Consider the following 22,709-nt stretch of genomic DNA (forward strand, 5'->3'; position numbering starts at 1 on the left):
TTTGCCCAATGATAGGGCTGGTTCTGAGTGCCAGTGATGGCACAGAAATTGAAATTAGCTATTTGGTGCCATCTTCTCTCACGACAAGTGCTTCAGTTTTTTGAATAAGCAAGTGATTGAAGACAACAACAATAATGCTTTGAGTTCTTTTGAGAAAAAGGGTGGTAACCTATTGTTACAGGCTGCCCTAATCTCTGAGTGGTGTGAGATCCCATGGTCTTTGCACTTAACCAGGGTTTGTGTTGCTTTTGGAATGAGGCACAACAGAAGCTATAGTGTCTTTATGACGTACGGTTTTATTCACACACATATGTACAGCCTGAGTGTAGGATGGAAGGGTGTACAGCATTCACAGCAACTTATGCCATAAATGCAGCAGCAACCTATCCAAACAGGCAGCCAGGATTGCCCTGAACCTCGGGTTCAAAACAGCAGCCAAGATGGTTCAGAGCTGCTTTGTAACAGCCTGCTCTAGTCTGTTTGAGGATAAGTTGTTTCAGACTTTAAACAAAACTGTGACTCCTTTATTATGACACCTGTATGGTTTCATGTGTGTTGCTCCCATCAAGTGAATTTATACAACTTCCTCATATTGAATAATCCCATTAATAAATCTACCTCAGTCTCCTGACCAGTTTATTCTGGCTGAGCTGGTCATGCCTCTCCAGGCTCTCACACCGTGGCCATGCAAGGCACTTCTCAGCAAGTTGGCATATAATCTCCTGCACTGAAACAATCTGTGCACTACCATGGACAACCCATACATTATTAGGGGGTACAAGCAATAATATCTAAGCTGTAGACCTGAAGAACAGCAAAGTACAGAATGACTTTTCACACATGGCACTGAAGATGCCTTTAAGTTTCTGACATAATATAATAATGTGCACATTTTGGAATGCCATTAAGATGGGATGGGAAGCATCAGAGAGAGACTTTTTTCTTTTTTTTTAATACATATTTATTAAAGTTTTTTTGAGTACAAATGCATAAATAAACAACATTACTTATATCATAACATAATTTCGTCACTTCTTTAGACTCCCTCGCATCTCCTGCTCCCACTTACATTGTTACGAAAAAATTTTTCAAGCAAATTACCCACTTGTTTGCGATCTTATCTCCGCTCATTTAAATAAAATCTAACAATTCTCCCAAAAAAATTATATTTTCCTTAATCTCTCTTATCGTCAAATTCAGATCTAATTCGGTGGTAGGCAGTTATTTGTGATCTAGCATCCTTCTTAACATTCAACCAAATTACAATATTTTTGTAGATAAATCTTGAATTTCCTCCAGTCTTCCTCAACCCTCTCCTGTCCCAGGTCTCGGATTCTACCAGTCATCTCGGCCAGTTGCATATAGTCCATCAGCTGCAGAGAGAGACTTTTTTCAATGAAAAGTACAGATTGATCTTTCCAGGCTCTAACATCTAATTATACACCCAAGAAATACAAAGGAGAGTCCTTTGGAGATCATGTGTGGATATGCCCTGACCATCTCTTTGTAGGTCACCCTATTCCTTTGTTGCAAATTCCTTCTTGCAACCTCTCTGCAGCTTAAAAGAGCTGGATTTACTCATTGCTCCCTGGGCACTGTCTGTGGTGCTGATCTCTGACGTCCTCCTCCTCCTCCTCCTCCTCCTTTCTTGTATTCAGGAGAAAAAAGCTGTTGGATAATTATTGCCTGAACAAGAAGCCATTTGGTACTTTGATGGGCTAGAGTGGGCTTCTTCAACCATGCGCTGTGCATGTTTACTCATTTGGAGGGTGACTGGGTGAAGTGCAAAGAAGGGGGGCCAATGACTGTCATAAGTACCTCTTATTCAAAAGTGGGAACCAACTGGCTATGACTTTCCATGCTGGGAGGAAAAGACAGAGTAAATAAAGGGAGAGAGGGACAGATTGGAGGCAGGGTTTAATTAATTATGTGTGGATTTTCCTGACCACCAGGCTGTTATTACCGCTGTTTGGACTGCAATTCATCTGTTGGGCACCCTGGGAATCATATCCAGAGGACCAGCTTATGATCAAGGGATGAAAACAGTGGTTCAGTTCTTTCAGTCTTAGGACCAAGGCAGCAGGTGGCAGCCTGAAGAAAATTGCCATGAAAGTCACACTGAACGCCGTCTCCCTCTTGGCAGCCTTGGCTGGCGTGGTCAGTTTCAGCTTCCTGCTGGTGGCTATCAGCACTGACTTTTGGTACCTTATTGATGCTTCTAAGCTGCAGAAGCTCCTCAACCGCACAGACAGCCTGAGCTCCCATTCAGGGCTCTGGAGGACATGCCAAGGTAAGTAACCCCTGGTTTTCTCTTGAGCTTTGGTGGGAAATGGTTAGGCTCACAGGAAAGTGCCTTAGACCAAGTCAGACCGCTGGTCCACCTAGAGCTCAGTACGGTTTACACTGACTGGCAGTGGCTCTCCAGGGTTTCAGGCAGGGAGTCTACCTGGAAATGCCAGGGATTGAGCATGGGGTGTTCTGCAAAGCAGGTGATCTACCTCTGAGCCATGGCCCACTGACATAAGTTGGGCTCTTTGGGAAAAGTCTCTTCCTAAAGGAAAATACTCACTTCCTTTAATTGGCTGGCTGGGCAGACTCCATCCCACCAACTGTCTCGCAAGGTATCCCACCACATGGCTGGTAGATGGGCTTATTTTATTTTCCAACCATGCTTTAGTCACATCCTACCTTTCCTCCAAGGAGCTCAAGGTGGTGTATAGATCTCCCCACTCTGTTTCATCATCACAACACCCCTGTGAAGTAGATTAGGCTAAGTGATAGTGACTGGCCCAAGATCACCCAGTGAGCTGCATGGTTGGGTGGATATTTGAATCCTGGCCTCCCAGGTCCTAGACCAGAACTCAAACCACTTCCCTACCTCGACACTCTTTATAGGTGAAAGGAAAGGAAACAAGCATTGGAGAGACAGGACATTCCCAGAAGGAGTCCTTATTCTAAACCTGCTGGTTTCAGATCACTACATTGGTAAATAAAGGATGAGTGCTGGCAAATTAGTTAGTGATGATTAGGATTAAGGGGCTAAGCCTCCAGGGGGGAGTTCTGAAAGGCATAAATGCTATCCATGTTGAAATCCATGGATTTGACTGCTGCAGTCAAGCAATTGTTAAAGACCAGTCTCATAGAACTGTCCTGTGCTGGGAGGTTGCGTCAAGAAGAAGTGGAGCTGCATGTTCTACTTGGTTTAGCAACCAGGTTAATCAACTTGATCCTTCAGGTTGATTAATCAACGGTGGTGAAATGGAAAATTTGTAGTAAGAAATGATCTATTGAATTCTGAATAAATGTTTCATGGTCTTTCCCTTTCTTTTCTTTCTCTTCCAGTTAATAGGACCTGTTTCAATTTGGTAAACCCCTTTAATCCTGACATATCAAATATCACCACATCACACAAGCAACTCTTAAGTAAGTGGCTTAAAAAATGTACCAAAATTCATATTTTAGGATAAAATGTGTTCAGAAATGCATATGTTGATATAGAACAAGTATTTATATACGAGTGATATCTGAGTATGTCTTTAAATAAAAAATAGTACCTAAAAAACCCCCAGATTAATGTGGAAATAGGATGAAATGGACATACAAATGTTTTGGTTGTTGTCGGCATCCATCTGTCTCAAGAGACAATGGAGTGCGCCTCTGGGGTGAAGTCAAACTGCTGTGTTAGCAGACCAAATTGACCTCTGTGGGGCTCAAGCCTGGACAGGTGTATGGAGGTCCTGGGCTGGCCAGATGTTAGGATGCTGTCAGCAGCTCCTGGCTGATTGCCTAGGAAAGTATGAAGACAAGGGAAAGTATCTTACAGACCTTTTTTATTTCAATCTTTACAGAAAGAGGATAGAGAACCTAGCCTCTTGGATAATGGCGTTGTCCCAAGGGAATCTCCACCTCCTCATTTCTTCCACTTCCTCATTTGTCATTGCGTGGCGAGTACCCGCCCCCCACCAGAATAAATAAAGACACGAGACACCATAATTTAAGGTTAATTGGGCGAATTAGGCCACAACTTTATTGAATTCAGGAATGAGAGGCATTGGCTTAGGCATTGGTCCTATCGACTATTCGGCTCCAGCCCATTTGCTGGAGACACGGGGAAGGGTTAACACGATATTGGGGGAGTCTCCTGCCGAGGCACGTCGACTAGGAGCTCCCCCAGGTCACCGCTCGGGGGCGTGCCTTTGGCTCATACCTCCATAGGCTTTGGACAGGGCCACGCCCCCCGGAGTCCTTTAACGGACCACCCTTCGCTCACTGGGGAGAGGTGATGGCGTTCCTCCCCACACACACATCCTCTTACCAATGCCTACTGCCAATGCCGAAGAGTTGTGATGAGTTGCTACGAGGTAGGCGCTGCCCGCAACCCCACCTCCTGGGCAGGCCGGAAGTGGCTTTGTACCAGAGGTTCTGGAGCACTTAAAATCAGTTATTTTAGACATGTTAGCTAAATGCGTTCCAATTCTTTTGCAAATTTAGCTGCACTAAATTAGCTCCTATTCAAATATAGTCATTTGCAACCATGCTACTCCCAGCAGCAATGGTCAACACACTTTCCCATCTAAATTCCAGTGTAGATAGAATGCAGAACCTCATTTGCATTGTAGAACAACAGGGTCTGTGCTGGAGGCCTTGCATCATAAATTATATTGCAATGCAGATGTGCATCTGCTTCCATTCTGCAGAAAGAGGATAGAGAACCTAGCCTCTTGGATAATGGCATTGTCCCAAGTGAATCTCCACCTCCTCATCTCTTCCACTTCCTCATTTGTCATTCTCATCATCTCCTCTACGAGTGCTGCTATGTACCTATGTCTTTGAGTTCTTTGTTCTACTTTTAAGGCTCACCAGGTTTTGGGAGAAGGAGGGCCTAGAATGCTTTCTAATGACGAGTCAGCTGGGTGTTGTTCTGGCTCTCCCATGATTTCCCAGCTTTTCTCCTCATCTGCCTCTGAGCTGTGACCTCTCTCAAACCCCTGTTGTCAATATATACTGTCTTCCTCTTCCTCCTCTCTGGAGGGGTCAGCATGGGGAGGTGGTCTCCACCATTCCTCTTCTGCCCAGCCCCTGACACTAGATGACAAGACCCCGTCTCTTGGCCTCATTGATGTGGTGGAAAGGAAAGCAGAGCAATATGTGTGGTACCAGCTTGGCTGCAGGAGTTGCTGGAAGGAGTTGTACATGGCGCTATCCCAACTGCCTTAGGGACTCCACTCCGGATTTGTGTAGGGTTTATTCCTTAGCTCTTTCTTCTCCCAAAGATATCCCACAAGCCAGCAGAGGTTTAGGATCAGAGTTATTCTTCTCCTAGATGGGCCACCTTCCCAGACCTTCCCAGGTTGATGAGCCACATCTGCCCCTCACTTCCCTCTAGTCTACAGCATGTGCAGAAAACACCTTATTGACCGTTGGACCCACAATCGGTCGTGTCCACTCAATCTACCAGAGCCTGTCTTTGCATGCAAGGAAAGACTCTAGTTTACCCAGGGTTTGAGACCCATTGGCTACCCTCACCTGGTTTAGCTGGCCAGTCGAAGGCATTTCATGTGGTGTTACTGCTGTTGCATGCTGACAGCTTCTAGGAGCCACAGGTGAAGACTGAGAGCAAGGTGGGGACCAAAGGTGGACAAACTACCCCAGAAGGATCATGACGTGTCCCCCACCAGAGGTACTACCTTTTCCCCAACACCCCATACACCCACTTACAAATGTACACATGCAATATTAACAGACTGGACCCACCTCTTTCCAGTTATGGGGGCTGCCATCCCCCTTACTTGTAATGTCCAAGAATGGTGTTCTCTCTGGGGTATTTGGAGAGAAAAAAATGGTATGCATTCCCTCCCACCCCAAAATTAAGATTCAAGACAAATAAAAGAAAACACTTCTTCACATAGTGTATGTCCTATGTGATTTTCTCCTACAAGATGAGGCAGTGAGGCTTTTACCAGAGATTAGACAATGTTATGCAGGATATGGCTATCTGTGGCTGCTAGCCATGATGGCTGTGTTCTACCTTCACTGCCAGAGACATTGTGCACCTAAATTCCAGTTTCTGGGAAGCACAAGTGGGGAGAGTGATGCTGTTGCACTGAGATCCTGCTTCCCATGGGCATCTGTTTGCCATTGTGAAAACACGATGCTGGACTACAAGAGCCTTTGGCCTAACCTAGCTGCAGAGCTTTTCCTATGCTCTTATGAGCAAAATATTCCACCTAATTTTACCCTCCAGAAATGGGGCCACAACATTCAGGGTCTGTTTGGACTCAGGCCTATCTCTAGAACCAAGGAGCAAAAGTCAGCATGCTTACCAGTTAATCAATCTAATCAATCAATCAATCAATCAATCAGTCATTCTAATCTTCATTACAGTCATAGACCAGCACAAGTAGGGTGGGAGTACAATCATTTAGAATCTGTAAAACGTTTTAGAAAGCTAAAAAGTATTAAAACAGAAGGTATAGCTAAAGGACTATAAGAATCTAAAAGAAACTAGAAAAAATCTAAAAGAAGGGTTAGGAGCTTTAAACGGATGTGGAAGAGCATAAAGGTTAGTATATAAAAGACTATAACTAACATAGGGACGCGGGTGGGGCTGTGGGCTAAACCACAGAGCCTAGGACTTGCCGATCAAAAGGTTGGGGGTTCCCTGCAACGGGGTGAGCTCCCATTGCTCGGTCCCTGCTCCTGCCAACCTAGCAGTTCGAAAGCACGTCAAAGTGCAAGTAGATAAATAGGTACCGCTCCAGCGGGAAGGTCAATGGCGTTTCCGTGCGCTGCTCTGGTTTGCCAGAAGTGGCTTAGTCATGCTGGCCACATGACCTGGAAGCTGTGTGCTGGCTACCTCGGCCAATAAAGCAAGATGAGCGCTGCAATCCCAGAGTCGGTCACGACTGGACCTAATGGTCAGGGGTCCCTTTACCTTTACCTTTATAACTAATATGCTTACCAGAATCAAGAATAAATGTGAAAATGCAAAGGCGAGCAATTGTGAGCTCACCTACCCATTTAGCTGTAACCAATCTTTCTGGCTATATATCTATACAGTGGTACCTCGGGTTAAGAACTTAATTCGTTCCGGAGGTCCGTACTTAACCTGAAACTGTTCTTAACCTGAAGCACCACTTTAGCTAATGGGGCCTCCTGCTGCCGCCACCCCACAGGAGTGTGTAACATGAGAGTGGAGTGTGTAACATGAAGCGTATGTAACCTGAGGTACCATTGTATGGTCATTCTGCTAGCAAGCAAGATGGCTGCCTTGGAGTGGGTCAACCTATCTGCTAGTGGAGAACAATAACATAAGAGGACATAAGACAAGGGCCCACCAAACGCAATGCACTAGATAAATCCCACAAGCAGAATCTGAGTACAACAGTGCTCTCCCTACTTGTGCTCCCCAGAAACTGGCATTGAGATGCCTACTGCCTCTGACAGAGGAGATAGATAGAACATATCCTTAAAGAAGAGTTTGGATTTGATATCCCGCTTTATCACTACCCAAAGGAGTCTCAAAGCAGCTAACATTCTCCTTTCGCTTCCTCCCCCACAACAAACACTCTGTGAGGTGAGTGAGGCTGAGAGACTTCAGAGAAGTGTGACTAGCCCAAGTTCACCCAGCAGCTGCATGTGGAGGAGCGGGGAATCAAACCCGGTTCACCAGATTACGAGTCCACTGCTCTTAACCACTACACCACACTGTCCCAAAGCCTAGTTACCAAGTTCATCTAACCCTTTTTTTAAAGCTGTCAAAGTTGGTGGCCACCTTGACCTTTTGTGGGAGCAAATTCTGTAATTTAACTGTACAGTGGTACCTCAGGTTACATACGCTTCAGGTTACATATTCTTCAGGTTACAGACTCCGCTAACCCAGAAATAGTGATTCACGTTAAGAACTTTGTTCCAGGATAAGAACAGAAATCGTGCTCCGGTGGCCCGGCGGCAGCTGGAGGCCCCATTAGCTAAAGTGGTGATTCAGGTTAAGAACAGTTTCAGGTTAAGAACAGACCTCTGGAACGAATTAAGTACTTAACCCGAGATACCACTGTATAAGAACTAAGTTGCAGCTTATGGCAATTGCTGCAAGCTCTTCCTATAATGATGTGGAAATGAGGTTTGGAAGTCAGCTCCAGGTTCACAGTTCTAATATGCTAGTCAAAAATCTCCTCATGCCTAAGCTGGGCCTGTTGCAATAAGATGAAACGTGTTCATGAGTAAGCTTCCCACTGCAGTCTCTCTTTCTTGCATCATTTATCCATTGTTATGGGAAGCCACATTTTTCATCATCCCCTGTAGAAGAGCTGGAAGCAGCAATAGGTGGGAGGAAATCACAGCAGAACCTCTTGTTTTGGCCAGTTGCACCAATGTACTAAGGCAAGCACCTCTAACAGTTCTGTGAATTAGTATAATAGCATTCATTACCAACTCTTGAGTCTCTATTATTTATTGGTTTCCATAGTAGCTTTAAAAGACCAAGAGGGAAGCCAGGTTTTCAGTGCATGGGCAATTAGTACTGAAGAGAAACAAAGTGGAACTCAGAATCCAGCCACTCACTTACAAGGATGAAAATCTACTCTTCTACTCTTCTTTTTTTTCAAACAGCAAGGCAGACTCTAGTCTTCTTAATTGAAACCCAGCATGTTCATTGCCAACATTTTAGGGTGATAACCATAGTCTCCAGTTGCGACGGAAATGCCTGGGACCTTCATAAAAACCCTTAAGCCCCACAGCTTCTCACTTTACCATGCAGAGTCCTGAATTCCCAGCTGCAAGCCTTTCCTCCCCCTCTCCTCAAAACACCTAAAATCTTTCTCCACCTTTTCATTCATTGCTCCTTCCGTCTCCTGGCCAGGGAAAGGGAGAAGCTTTAGATGTACTGCTGCAGGTGGGGTCTGAGTTGGCTACAACCCAACGGAGACTCACCTTTAAACACAAACTGATTTGATTGTTTCTCCCCTGCTTACCTGAGGCCCAGGCTCAGGCCACCCAGGGCAGAAGACAAAAGAGGGAATTAGAAAGGCCCAGGAAAGTACTCTACACCTCTCTGTTTATTCAGCTGGTGGCAAGATAGCTAGCAGGAAAGGTCATCGGAGAAGCACAGAAAGCTGATTGCACAGGAAGAAAGCAAACAACCGAGCAGTAGCTCCTAGGAGGCACCAGAGGGCTCTGAGGAATTTCCAGTTATCCATTAGCCCATTGCTCATGAAAAAGACAAAAAAAGACAGGAAAAGAGAAAACAGGCAAGAGCAGGAAGCCTCACTCACAGCAAAGAACAAATCACAAACAAGCACAGCTGGGAGACAAGGTACCCATTCTCTCATCCAAAACATGTTTATTCAGAAGGAAGCACAGCTCAGTGGGACTTCAGATTGCAGCCACCATGATATTTATGAAAACCAGGCATCTTATGACACCTTTAAAGATGGACAGATGGATTGTGGCCTGGCGTCTGTGTGGATAGGGGAGCTCCAGCCCTGATGGATTTTGTCTTTCCTTTACAAATTGTTCTCTTACCACCAGGGATTGACAAATATGTCAGTTTCTCATTTCCCCCCATCTTAAATTCATTTCTCCATATTTCCACGGCAACTTGCTAAGGCGGAAAATTCATGAAAATTCTTTATCATTTCACTTCAAATTTCTCCTAATAAACGTGGTGTTTGGTGTTTGGACCAACTAATACATTTTTTTTTGTATTGCAAAATTGGAGAAGCATGAATTTGGAAGGAGAGCTGCCCTTTGGTTCGCATATAGGCTCTCAAACTGCAAATTAGGTGGTTTCTCGTTGAAATGTATAGGGACGCAGGTGGCGCTGTGGGTTAAAGCCTCAGCGCCTAGGACTTGCCGATCGAAAGGTCGGCGGTTCGAATCCCTGCGGCGGGGTGCGCTCCCGCTGCTCGGTCCCAGCGCCTGCCAACCTAGCAGTTCGAAAGCACCTCCGGATGCAAGTAGATAAATAGGGACCGCTTACCAGCGGGAAGGTAAACGGCGTTTCCATGTGCGGCTCTGGCTCGCCAGAGCAGCGATGTCACGCTGGCCACGTGACCCGGAAGTGTCTCCGGACAGCGCTGGCCCCTGGCCTCTTAAGTGAGATGGGCGCACAACGGGCCAGTCTTGACAGACTCTGGGGTTGTGCGCCCATCTCACTCAAGAGGCCAGGGGCCAGCGCTGTCCGGAGACACTTCCGGGTCACGTGGCCAGCGTGACATCGCTGCTCTGGCGAGCCAGAGCCGCACATGGAAACGCCGTTTACCTTCCCGCTGGTAAGCGGTCCCTATTTATCTACTTGCATCCGGAGGTGCTTTCGAACTGCTAGGTTGGCAGGCGCTGGGACCGAGCAGCGGGAGCGCACCCCGCCGCAGGGATTCGAACCGCCGACCTTTCGATCGGCAAGTCCTAGGCGCTGAGGCTTTAACCCACAGCGCCACCTGCGTCCCTTATAGGGGTACCTTTACCTTTACCTTTTTACTCGTTGAAATGAGAACAATGGAGAAAAGGGCATTACAAAATCTAGACTGTAACCAAGTGAACAAAGTCAGAAAAGAAAATGCCAAGAAGCTTCTAAGTGCAGATCCCTCAGATTTAAAAAACAAATAAATGCAGAGATACAGTATTTAAAGTAAGAAAAAGAGGAAACAATTAAGAAATCCTTATGTTGGAGTACACCAAAGGGACTTTCATTTTGTTGTTTGAAACATTTGTATTGTTGCAGGAACCCCCCCACCCCAATCATTCTGTTTGTATAAACTTCACACACACACACACACGCCACATTTCTGTTATAAATTCATAGAAAAATAGAAAATCAATCATACATCGGATTTGCACTGTTTCATTTTATTTTTACTCCATATGACAAGAACTAACAAAGGGGGGTGACTTAGTCCTGGTCAGCCATAATCCCTTCACTGTCTCAGCACATACACAGGAGCCCTGCCCATACCAACCCTGATGATCCCAGACAGAAGACAATCAAGATCACAAAGAACTTGCATATGGGAGTGGATTCAACATGGACTGAAACAAAGGACACTGATCAGATCTTCCCTCAGGGGGCAGGAAACTGCAAACTCCCCTTTGTCTCCTGGAAGTTCCTGGAAGTGACCCAGGGGGAGGGGGGAAAGGAGGAACCAGCCAGGTGACAAGACACTCAAGTTACCACCAACTCCTCCCTCAACTCCTCCTTTCTGTAATGTATGCATGATGTTTCTGGGGGTGGGCTAGACCTAGAGGAGGGGAATTTCAAAAGTTTTTATAAGACCTTGCACACTATTCTTCTGGGTCTTTCCTCTCTCCTGCACGTGAGGGGAATACCCTGTTGCAACAGTTCAATAAAGGCCAAGCCTACAGGCTGCTGTTTTGCTCCAAGTTATCCTGGTTGGTGTCTTTGTTTTGTCCAAGGGAGCCCTCGGATTTTTCCGGTAACAGTTTGGCGACCATGCTCAGGGACACTTGGTTCTCCTGCAAAGGTGAGAGGGGAGATAGAGGGGATCGGGCGCCACTGGGCAACCTTAGCCCAGGGATCCTTCTTCCTCTCCCTGCCTCCTCTTTGCGGGCGGTAATCAATCGTCACCAAAAGCCCAACCAGGGGGAGCAAAGGCGAGGTCAAGCCGGCTAAGGGGAAAGGATCCCGGGATCCGCGGGGGACATCTTCAAACGTGAGTATGGTTTGAAGTAAATACATTGGGAGGGGGGTGGAGAAGCAGCGTCCCCACGACAGCCAGACTTTCCTTCTTTCATTTCCGACGTTCCCTCTCGGGGTCGGCCAGGAACGTTCAGCTTTATCCTTTTCTCCCCCGATCCTCCCCTTTCGGAAAGTGGCCAGGGAGGTCGCGGAACTTTACTGTCTGACGTTCCCCCTCGGGGTCGTCCAGGAACGCCAAAACCTTTCCCTTTCTCTCCCCCCAATTTCTTACGCGGAACGTGTCCGGGGAAATTGTGGTACTTTTACTGTTTTCCGACGTTCCCCCTCGGGGTCGTCCAGGAACGTCTTAATCTCTCTATCCCTTTTCTCCCCCGTTTTCCGTCTTGGAATTGAGTCCGGGAAAGCGTGGCTCTTTACTGTTTTCTCTGACGTCCCTCTCTCGGAGTCGTCCAGAGGCGTCCTTCAAAGCACTCTCTCTCTCCTCTCTCTCTCCTCTAATTATGCAAATCGGAAAGTGGCCAGGGAGGTCGCGGAACTTTACTGTTTTCCGACGTTCCCCCTCGGGGTCGTCCAGGAACGTCTTAATCTCTCTATCCCTTTTCTCCCCCGTTTTCCGTCTTGGAATTGAGTCCGGGAAAGCGTGGCTCTTTACTGTTTTCTCTGACGTCCCTCTCTCGGAGTCGTCCAGAGGCGTCCTTCAAAGCACACTCTCTCTCTCTCTCTCTCTCTCTCTCTCTCTCTCTCTCTCCTCTAATTATGCAAACAAAGCTGCCCCTCCTGCCTGGCGACCTTTGTTAGGGATGACCCGGGTACGTGAGAACGCAAGGTTGTTTGTTTCCTTTCCAAACCTTCATTTTCTCGGGCCTTAATCTGGCATTGCACTGTGCAAGCGTCCAGTAGGGGTTCCGAACTTAGTCTCAAAGGCTAGGCAGGAGGCTGTCGTGGAGGGTAGAGGGGGAAATTGTCTTGTAAACAGCGCTGAGGTAAGGAATTCCGGGCAGAGAGACCCGTGGTTTAGTTTCCGGGCAGAGACCCGTGGTTTGAGTTTCCGGGCAGAGAGAGACCCGTGGTTTGAGTTTCAGGTTCAGGTTTGAGATTTCCAGAAATTAATTCGTGGTTTATAGATAAGTAGGAATTGTGTTAGTCAAGGGTACTTTGAGTACTGAAAGGATCTTTTATCTGTCCCCCCTTTCTTTCCCATTGCCCCTCTTCCCTTGTGTGTGTGCGTCCACTCTTTCTGTCTTTAGCGTACTTCGTTAACGAAAAAAAAGAAGAAAAAAGCCTAATAATAACATATGAGAGAATGGGAGCTCACTAAACACCCTAACTGGACTCCTCCTGGCAACAAAGCTTCCTTGAAGCCTTTTTGCCCCAGAGAGGATTCTAATATGCCCCTCCAGCTTGTCATTTCCAATTGGGAAAAATAAAATAAAAAAATAAAGGGGCAAAATGGTCTTTCCAAGTACAAAGTACGAGACCATTGTAACTTTTAGTGGGTGGCTTAGGCCCACCACCTGGAACCCAGGGCACAGTGGCCACCCCAGGGATCCTTTAACAAAATCAGGGTTTGAACCCTTAGGGAGAGCTGAACACATCAAATTTGGGTTGTTAAACTAGAACCTAAAGCTAGAACATGAAACCGTAAATTTAATGGTGCTCAGAAGGCAGTAGATATAATAGCCCAGCCTGGGAGCCCATGCATTTGAGATCTTAGTTTCTCAAAAAAAAAAAAAAAAAAAAAAAAAAAGATAAGAGATGTACTCAAAGATTTGGAAATATTTAAAGGGTTTGTGTTTACATTGGCTCCGGCATCCACAGACTGTTCTTAAATGCACATAGTTTTTAAATTGCAAGCATGCTTCGAAATTTTAAATCTAAGGAAGCCATGTTGGGCCTCATCAGTCTTAAACAGGACCAATAAATAAATAAATAAATCATTAGAATGAAGTGTGCAAATGTTTGTTCTTTGAGAGAGGCTCCAAGGAGTCTTCCTACGAGTAGCTTGAGTGAGGAGTATGATTTTAAGTTGATGGTAGATAATGTTATGTTGCAACGTTTGAGTTTATGAGTTTATATCCGTGTTCCAGTATTTCTTTCCAGTATTTTGAAATGTGCTGTGAAAAAACTAATGTTTCTGCTGCAAAAGCCTAGTAGAGCCAACTGCTCTCTCAAGCTAAAATGCAGTGTATGTATTTCATTAAGCATCTGCCTATGAAAATGTGTTCTTTCTAAGAAAAAATTGGTATTAAAAATTGGTTTTAAATGTAGAGGCTTCCATAGCCAGCAAAATTGTCTATCTGAGTCCAGTCCTGATATCAGTCTCTATAAGACTTCCTGGCCTCTTTTCTTAGAAAATGCCCACCTTGTTTCATTCTGTCTCTTTCATGTTTTCCCCCCCACTTCTCCTTCTTACTTCTGTGCTAGGTAAATTTACTCCCAAGTAAGCTTCCTTTAAAGGAAACTGCAAGGGGGGGGGCATAGATTAGGCTTACTATTCCTATGCAAGTTCAGGAAAAACTCACTTTTGTATTCCTTTTAAATCAAATCTATGGCTGTTTTAACTATGTTTTATAAGAGATCCTCTCCCTCTTAGGAAAAATGTTCACTTCAATCTTCCTTTAAAGATAATTTCTCTAGGAACTTGAAGGAAGCAAACTCACTCAAACTATCTCAAGATCTGCTAAAACGGCTCTGTGTAAAGTTGGCTACTTTTCTTTTTCTCTTCCTTAGTACATGATACGAGCATAGATGTTTCCTTTCCCAGTTAAAAATCTGTACTTAAATGTATATGTCCTTTTGGTACTGCAAATCTTGCTTTGAAATCTTGCTATGAACACTGTATTTAGGGTTGGACTAGATGACCCAAGGGTCCCTTTCAGCTCTCCCAATTTGTGGCTGTGTGGAGGGCCATGTGTCTGCAAGCATGTGATGAGTTGAAATTCAGCCCAACTTTGCTCTTTGTTTTTCTTTAAAAAAGGTGAGAGGTAAAAATCCGTGATGTTTTGAAGCAGAACTGGTAATTTCAAGCATTTGAGTGATTACAGTGTTTATCATTTTCTCTACTATTAAAAAAATAAATAAATCAAACTTCTAAGTCAATTCAAAGTTTAAGCACATAAAATACATATGAGTCTTGACCATTTATCCTGTAAATAAAGGGCAGCAAAATTTGTCTGCAAATGGTAAGGCTGAAATGACTGAGAATGTTAAAAAAAAAATCCTATAAATTCTGACTGTCTGGCCATTTTTTCCCATATATAAGGGCGTGGCATTGTTCCGCGAATTGCCAGAGGGATATTAGCCCTTTCCTGTACATAAAGGAAGCAATCCCTTTTGCTTGGGCTGCAATTCCTAGCTCTTGTGAATACTTAAATTGCTGAGTTTCTCTTTTTTGTTTTAAAATCTAACCCTATTTTTAAAATCTACTCCTTACCCTTCATTCCCTTTATTCAAATGGTAATTTAGCCAAAGGTTTCAACATTTTCAATAGTATAAAAGAGACATGAACTCTGCACATGCACAGAGGCTAGATCAGCAAAGAAGGGGGAACTGTAGGGAGTGAGAGGAGCTTGGGCTGAAGGGGGAAATTTATCCAAATTTCCTTATGTAAAACTTGGAGCCACTGAGGGAAATCACCCTTAATGTGTCCTTTCCTCCAGGGGCTTCGTAAGACAAAAGGATTAAAAAAAAAAAAAAACCTAGCCCATCAAAAGTCAAGAGTCTTCCAGGTTCCAAATCTTAACATGACAAATTCTTTTCACAGGTAAATATCAAAGCGCTCCCACTGTGAGTTCCACTCTTGAATAGTCCTCCCCCCAATGAGATTTAACTTTTATAACAGGCTTTGTGTGCATTTTAGGAACAGCATTTCCTGACAGGCCTCTCGCATGAAATAATTTTTCCCTTTTAACAGGATATGTGAACCCCGATAACAAAGTGTTTGTCCCTTTTTCCTCCCACAACAACTTTCTTTCTGTTCTGTGAAATCCCTGCTGTAGTAGTGACTTCCATCTCTTTGTGGCTTTGACACTTTTAAAGTTACAAATAATCTCCTTTCATTTATTTAATCAGTTTTTTCATGAAATTAATCGAAGCACAACCAAGCATTGTTTGTGGAATGGTATTTGTTTACCTTTTGCCTGAGCATTTCTTATTAATTCTGTCATTTTGGCTAGTTCAAAGTACTTGCACAACTTTAAATTGCCATTCATTTTTTCTTGGTATTAAGTCATTTCCCAGTATTTTGCTATTAACATTCTAGCCAATGTTGTCACATCAAGAAACACTCTTTTATTTTCATTGTTACTTCAGATTTCTTGAAATTGTGTGTCTTAGCATTTATTTATTTTTTGTTCCTCATAGGTCATTGTGTGTGCGTGTGTGTGTTTTATTATTATTTTAACCTTGTATTTTTTACAGTTCTCTTTCTCTCCAAAGTGAAGGAAAGCAAACCAACTTAGCAGATAATAACAGTAATTATATGGAAATGTGATAATAATAATATTGGAATGAATGAAATGCTTAATCCGCTAAGATTTTTATTATTTGCAGCTTCCCACGTAAATTGAAGGACATCCTTTTTCCCTTTTGCCCCTTCCCCATACTAACTCCTGTCTTTTTAAGTCTCCAAAACCCTGCCCCTTACAGGATGTCACTTCTACAGATGTGTTACTACAGACCTATGATGAAAAAGCTTCGCCACCACCTGCAGCAACAGACACCAAAGTTTTCAAAGTGCCCACAGCTATCTCTTTCAAAGGATATAGACTGCCGGGGGAGTGGGGCTGACAAAGGGGGGAGGAGTTGAATTGCAAGGACATTCCTCACTTTTGAACCTCAAGATACATGCGTAAAAATATCACAATTGTCTCAAGATATGCAACTGATACTATTAGTTTGTTTTGTATTATGTGTTATTATGTAGGAATGTTGAAATGTGTCTGACGGTGTGTTATTTCCACAAATGGGGGGAATTGGGGCTATTTTTGTGGCTATTTTTGTGTGTAATTGTTTTTATGTTTAATGTCTTATTCCTTACACCCCAGTGGAGGATTCTCATACATTTTATGCTTTTTACAGATCAGGCTATTATGTAGTCCAATGTTTAGAATTAGATAAATTTATAACCACATTTAGTTGTTTCACCTGGCACTCTGCCAACTTCCCTACCCATTTTAAAAATGTGCTAAAACTCACTTTACCAAGGAGAAGCTTCAGGAAGGTGTGTATGCTTTGGTTTAGCCGGAATAATCCCTTATAGAGTTAAATTGACTTATTTGGACAAGTGCCCTTTTTAGAATGAGTTTCTTTTAACAGATTGGTTTGAAAAGTTGAACCATGGGGCAAGATAAATTCAAATTGGACTCAGTTTGAATTGGGCAAGTGTATCCAGGCTGCAATTAGCTTTTTGGTCCTTAATGTGCAAGTGAGCAACTTCCCATGACTGCAAGACCAGAGCCTATAATAATAAAACCCCATAGAAAGGCCACGGTAAAGACATTTCTCTCAGGACGTGTCCAAACCTGTGCCAGCTGTGGTGAGTGCCAGGCAACATGGTTAATATGAAAGCCCTAAGTGGATTCACCAGGGATTGCTACTACTGTGACACGATGCCGATGTGAGACCACAGAAGAGCTACTTTGACACCTGAGAACACAAAAATGGCGGGGGACAAAGCAAACTGCATTTTTCAGTCATTGGTGGACCTTCCTGCTAAATGTAAAGCATACGCCACTATTGAGAAAATATTTATTCCAAGGTGCTAAAATACCACAAGTAACTGAGCAACAAAATATTAATTTTACGTGATATCCTATGTCTAACTATGAGCACTGTTACAATGTTACATTTCTATGCAAATATCCTTGAGAAATGTGACATCCAAGTCCCTTTCAGGTTCACATGGACACACGCATCTGGGAGGGAGAATAGCAGGTTAATATTTACCACTTTAAATTGTGCGGAGAAAAGGATTGCAAAGTAGCCACCTTTGCAATCTTATCTCCGAAGGGGGGAACTGTTGCAGGAACCCCCCCACCCCAATCATTCTGTTTGTATAAACTTCACACACACACACACACGCCACATTTCTGTTATAAATTCATAGAAAAATAGAAAATCAATCATACATCGGATTTGCACTGTTTCATTTTATTTTTACTCCATATGACAAGAACTAACAAAGGGGGGTGACTTAGTCCTGGTCAGCCATAATCCCTTCACTGTCTCAGCACATACACAGGAGCCCTGCCCATACCAACCCTGATGATCCCAGACAGAAGACAATCAAGATCACAAAGAACTTGCATATGGGAGTGGATTCAACATGGACTGAAACAAAGGACACTGATCAGATCTTCCCTCAGGGGGCAGGAAACTGCAAACTCCCCTTTGTCTCCTGGAAGTTCCTGGAAGTGACCCAGGGGGAGGGGGGAAAGGAGGAACCAGCCAGGTGACAAGACACTCAAGTTACCACCAACTCCTCCCTCAACTCCTCCTTTCTGTAATGTATGCATGATGTTTCTGGGGGTGGGCTAGACCTAGAGGAGGGGAATTTCAAAAGTTTTTATAAGACCTTGCACACTATTCTTCTGGGTCTTTCCTCTCTCCTGCACGTGAGGGGAATACCCTGTTGCAACAGTTCAATAAAGGCCAAGCCTACAGGCTGCTGTTTTGCTCCAAGTTATCCTGGTTGGTGTCTTTGTTTTGTCCAAGGGAGCCCTCGGATTTTTCCGGTAACAGTATAAGCAGTCAGGATTACTGTCTCCAACAAATGTGTCTCTGCAACTATTTCCTCTAGCTATTCTTGGTTTACATGTAAGTTTCTCTTCAAGGGCTACATGACAAAAACTTTCATACCACGCTGTTAAATTAGGTCCTTTGAGATCCTTGCAAAAAGTGGCAATAGCTATGTGTGTAAGGACAGTACTTGGCAAATGTGACCGATAGATTTTGTTTCCCTCCAGATATGCACGGGGCAGTTGTGATCCTGCTACCTCTTAGCCTCATCTTGTTGATCTTTGGAGCAATGACGGGCTTCATCAGTATCCTTGCACAGGCTTACTTCCTCCTTATGTTCACTGGACTCCTCTTCCTCCTTGGAGGTATGCCATGGAGCTGCTATGGATTTGGGGGCGGGGCGGAAAACAATTCCTTGCACTTTTAGACTGTCCTTAATTCCACAGAAGCTGAAGGCAAGGTAACCTTCCCCATGCACCATGGGTGACTAGCCCATGGCCTGCAGACTGAATATGGCCTGACAAGTCACAGACTTGCCAGCCCCCAAATTTTATCTCTTGATCTGATCAGGAGATAAAGCTCTCTATTTGCTCTTTAGAGGGCAATATCTAAAGAGCAGCGGGATGATTTATCTTTTATCTCCAATCTCAGCACCAAGCATGGCAGCACTGAGTTCAGAGATAAGCCCTCTTCTTGCTCTTTATGAGTAAAAGGTAGTGTCCACCCTCACTCTAGTCCTGCCCTTTACTCTTAAATAGCAGGCAGAGACCATATAACACCAGTCCTGAAAGACCTACATTGGCTCCCAGTACGTTTCTGAGCACAATTCAAAGTGTTGCTGAGCTTTAAAGCCCTAAACGGCCTCGGCCCAGTATACCAGAAGGAGCGTCTCCACCCCCATCGTTCAGCCCAGACATTGAGATCCAGTGGTGAGAGCCTTCTGGCGGTTCCCTCCCTGTGAGAAGTGAGGTTGCAGGGAACCAGGCAGAGGGCCTTCTCGGTAGTGGCGCCTGCCCACAGAACACCCTCCCATCAGATGTCAAGGAAATAAACAACTATCTGACTTTTAGAAGACATCTGAAGGCAACCCTGTTCAGGGAAGTTTTTAATATTTGATGTTTTATTGTGTTTTTAAAATTCTGTTGGGAGTCGCCCAGCCAGATGAATGGGGTATAAATAAATTGTTGTTGTTGTTGTTGTTGTTGTTATTTACTTTATAAAGGTAAAAGCCGCTTTCATTGCCCCACCCACTCTTGCCTCTAGCTCCACCCACCCCTAGAAAGTTACCCTGAATGGAATGTGGTCCCCAGACTGGAAAAGGTTCCCCTCTTCAGAGTACTTCACAGCTTGTCTCTCTTTCAGCTCTCATCACACTGGCCGGGCTCAGCATCTACATCACCTACTTTGCTGCAGGCTTCAGGGAAGCCATTCTCCTCTTGGGAAGGAAGAACCTTCTGGACATTATCAACATCCGGTTTGGCTGGTCTCTGGCCTTTGCCTGGCTTTCCTTGGCTACTGAGATCCTCACTGGGCTAGCTTTCCTCCTGATGGCCAGGATGGTGGATATTAAGCAAAGGCAGGATTGCACCATATGAGGTCATCAAACACCAGTGGCGTAGCGTGGATTGTCAGCACCTGGGGCAAGGCAAGTAATTTGCGCCCCCTAATCCGTGGATTTGCGCCCCCTAACCCGTGGATTTGTGCCGCCTAACCCGTGGATTTGCGCCCCTAACCCGTGGATTTGTGCCCCCTAACCCTAACCCCCAGATGTTGCGCCCGGTGCGGCCGGCCCCCCCTGCACCCCCACGCTACGCCACTGTCAAACACCACAGCCCATCCGGGTCAGTGGGTTTTGACACCACCAGGTTTCCATCTCTCCCTACTTTCTCTTTCTTATTTTGAGCCACCTGCTGGCACTTAAAAGTGAGTAACTTTTAAGTCAAAGGATTGCTTGTCTTGCTCTCCCCTGGGCCTTTTTTCTTCCATGTGCTTATAATTTTGGTTAGCAGATGAGTGGCCTTCTGGAAAGAGGGTCTTGTGCAGATCTAGGCTCCTTCTGTCAGTGGCGAGGAAATAAAATATGATGTATGGAAAGGAAAATTCCTGGATGTCAAGATCCAAGTTTGGGGCAAGTAGTCTTTGGTGAGAGAATCCCCACAGAGATTTAAAACCACAAAACATGCAGCAAAATGAAGTGTGGAAATATAGGTTGTTAGACCTATAATACATGCCCCTTTAAGTTCCAAAATAGTCTCCTGTTCCCCCAGCACAAAAAAGGCTTGTAAGAGCCATGCGGTCTGAGCTTGGATCAACCAGCTCAGACATCTTCACATGCTGAGCTTCTCTGGTAGACTGAAGATGAACGAAGGCCTTGACCACCTTCCTTCCAATGTGAGGGGGAATAACCTAGTTTGGGTGTGAGATGACCAGAAATCTGTAGTCCTGCAGAACGGGTGCCTACCCACCACTAGGTTATATATCTGTGTATTAAATGTCTCTAAATTGCGCAAGCAGAAGCAATTCCTGCGGGCAGAATGGTTTCCACGAATAAATCAGATGTAGATATAAATACAGTTATAGAAAATTGCTTCTGATAGCAAAGTCAGATGGTGAGCACTGGCAGAAGCGTAGCAAAAATGGGACCACAAGGGAACAAGCAGAAACGACCCACATGTTGGATGGAACTTGGAGAGTTGCAGAAATACAAACAAAAATATTTTTTTTAAGCCACCAAAGCTTTTGGGAGAAACCCACTGGAAAACAACAACAATGCACGAGTGTAGAACATGTTGAATGACCACAGAATTTAGAGTGGCAGTTTGAAAAGAAAAGAAGAAAATAGAATGGGAGGCCGAGGTGGGATGCTTAGTTTATTGGAACACTGAATATGAGCACCCCTTTGTGAAAGGACATGTACTGCAACATTTACTTGCAAGCCCCCCCCCTTTGTACATCTGTACTGCAGGTGCCTCCCAAGTCCTTGTGACATCAAAGAATGCTCACAAACATTCTACCTTCAAAGGGCAAAGGTCTGTATAATCTTGATGAAGTGAGCACTGGTTATATCCTACAAAGAAATACTGCTGCGTGCAAGACATCTGCTTTGGCAGAGGTGCTACTTCTCTTCAAAGTGAGGTGTATGTAGAATCATAGAATCATAGAATCATAGAGTTGGAAGAGACCACAAGGGCCATCGAGTCCAACCCCCTGCCAAGCAGGAAACACCACCAGAGCACTCCTGACATATGGTTGTCAAGCCTCTGCTTAAAGACCTCCAAAGAAGGAGACTCCACCACACTCCTTGTCAGCAAATTCCACTGTCGAACAGCTCTTACTGTCAGGAAGTTGTTCCTAATGTTTAGGTGGAATCTTTTTTCTTGTAGTTTGGAACCATTGCTCCGTGTCCGCTTCTCTGGAGCAGCAGAAAACAACCTTTCTCCCTCCTCTATGTGACATCCTTTTATATATTTGAACATGGCTATCATGGATCACTGCCTTGCCGTGGCGAAGGGGCTTGAAGAACTCAGAGAAGCTATGAACTATGCCGAGCAGGGCACCCAAGATGAACAGGTCATAGTGGAGAGTTTTGACCAAACGTGATCCACCTGGAGGAGGAACTGGCAAGCCACTCCAGTATCCCTGCCAAGAAAACTCCATGGACAAAGACAACAGGCATATAAAAGTTATGACGCTGGAAGATGAGCCCCTCAGGTCGGAAGGCGTCCAACATGCTACTGGGGAAGAGCGGAGGGCAAGTACAAGTAGATCCAGAGCTGATGAAGCGGCTGGGCCAAAGCCGAAAGGACGCTCAGTTGCGGATATGCCTGGAAGCGAAAGGAAAGTCCAATGCTGTAAAGAAAAATATTGCATAGGAACCTGGAATGTAAGAACCATGAACATGGGTAAGTTGGAGGTGGTAAAAAATGAGATGGCAAGAATAAATATTGACATCCTGGGCATCAGTGAGCTAAAATGGACGGGAATGGGCGAATTCAGTTCGGATGACCATCATATCTACTACTGTGGGCAAGAAACCCGTAAAAGAAATGGTGTGGCCCTCATAGTCAACAAAAGAGTGGCAAAAGCTGTACTGGGATGCAATCTCAAAAATGATAGAATGATCTCGATACGAATCCAAGGCAGACCTTTTAACATCACAGTAATCCAAGTTTATGCACCAACTACTGGTGCTGAAGAAACTGAAATTGACCAATTCTATGAAGACTTACAACACCTTATAGAAGTGACACCAAAGAAGGATGTTCTTCTCATTATAGGGGATTGGAATGCTAAAGTAGGGAGTCAAGAGATAAAAGGA

At 44.6% G+C, this 22,709-nt stretch overlaps 1 protein-coding gene across 1 annotated transcript; it reads left to right on the top strand.

The window, feature by feature from the left end:
* The first annotated feature begins 1,635 nt into the window (after positions 1–1,635).
* Positions 1,636–19,995, top strand: TMEM114 (transmembrane protein 114). Its single transcript, XM_079952658.1, has 4 exons — positions 1,636–2,290; positions 3,343–3,423; positions 18,619–18,756; positions 19,754–19,995. Exons 1-4 carry the CDS (start codon positions 2,107–2,109, stop codon positions 19,984–19,986), a joined length of 636 nt encoding a protein of 211 aa, XP_079808784.1. The 5' UTR covers positions 1,636–2,106; the 3' UTR covers positions 19,987–19,995.
* Positions 19,996–22,709: the final 2,714 nt, after the last annotated feature.

The sequence above is a fragment of the Podarcis cretensis genome (assembly GCF_951804945.1).
Source record: "Podarcis cretensis genome assembly, chromosome: 14".
NCBI lineage: Eukaryota > Metazoa > Chordata > Lepidosauria > Squamata > Lacertidae > Podarcis > Podarcis cretensis.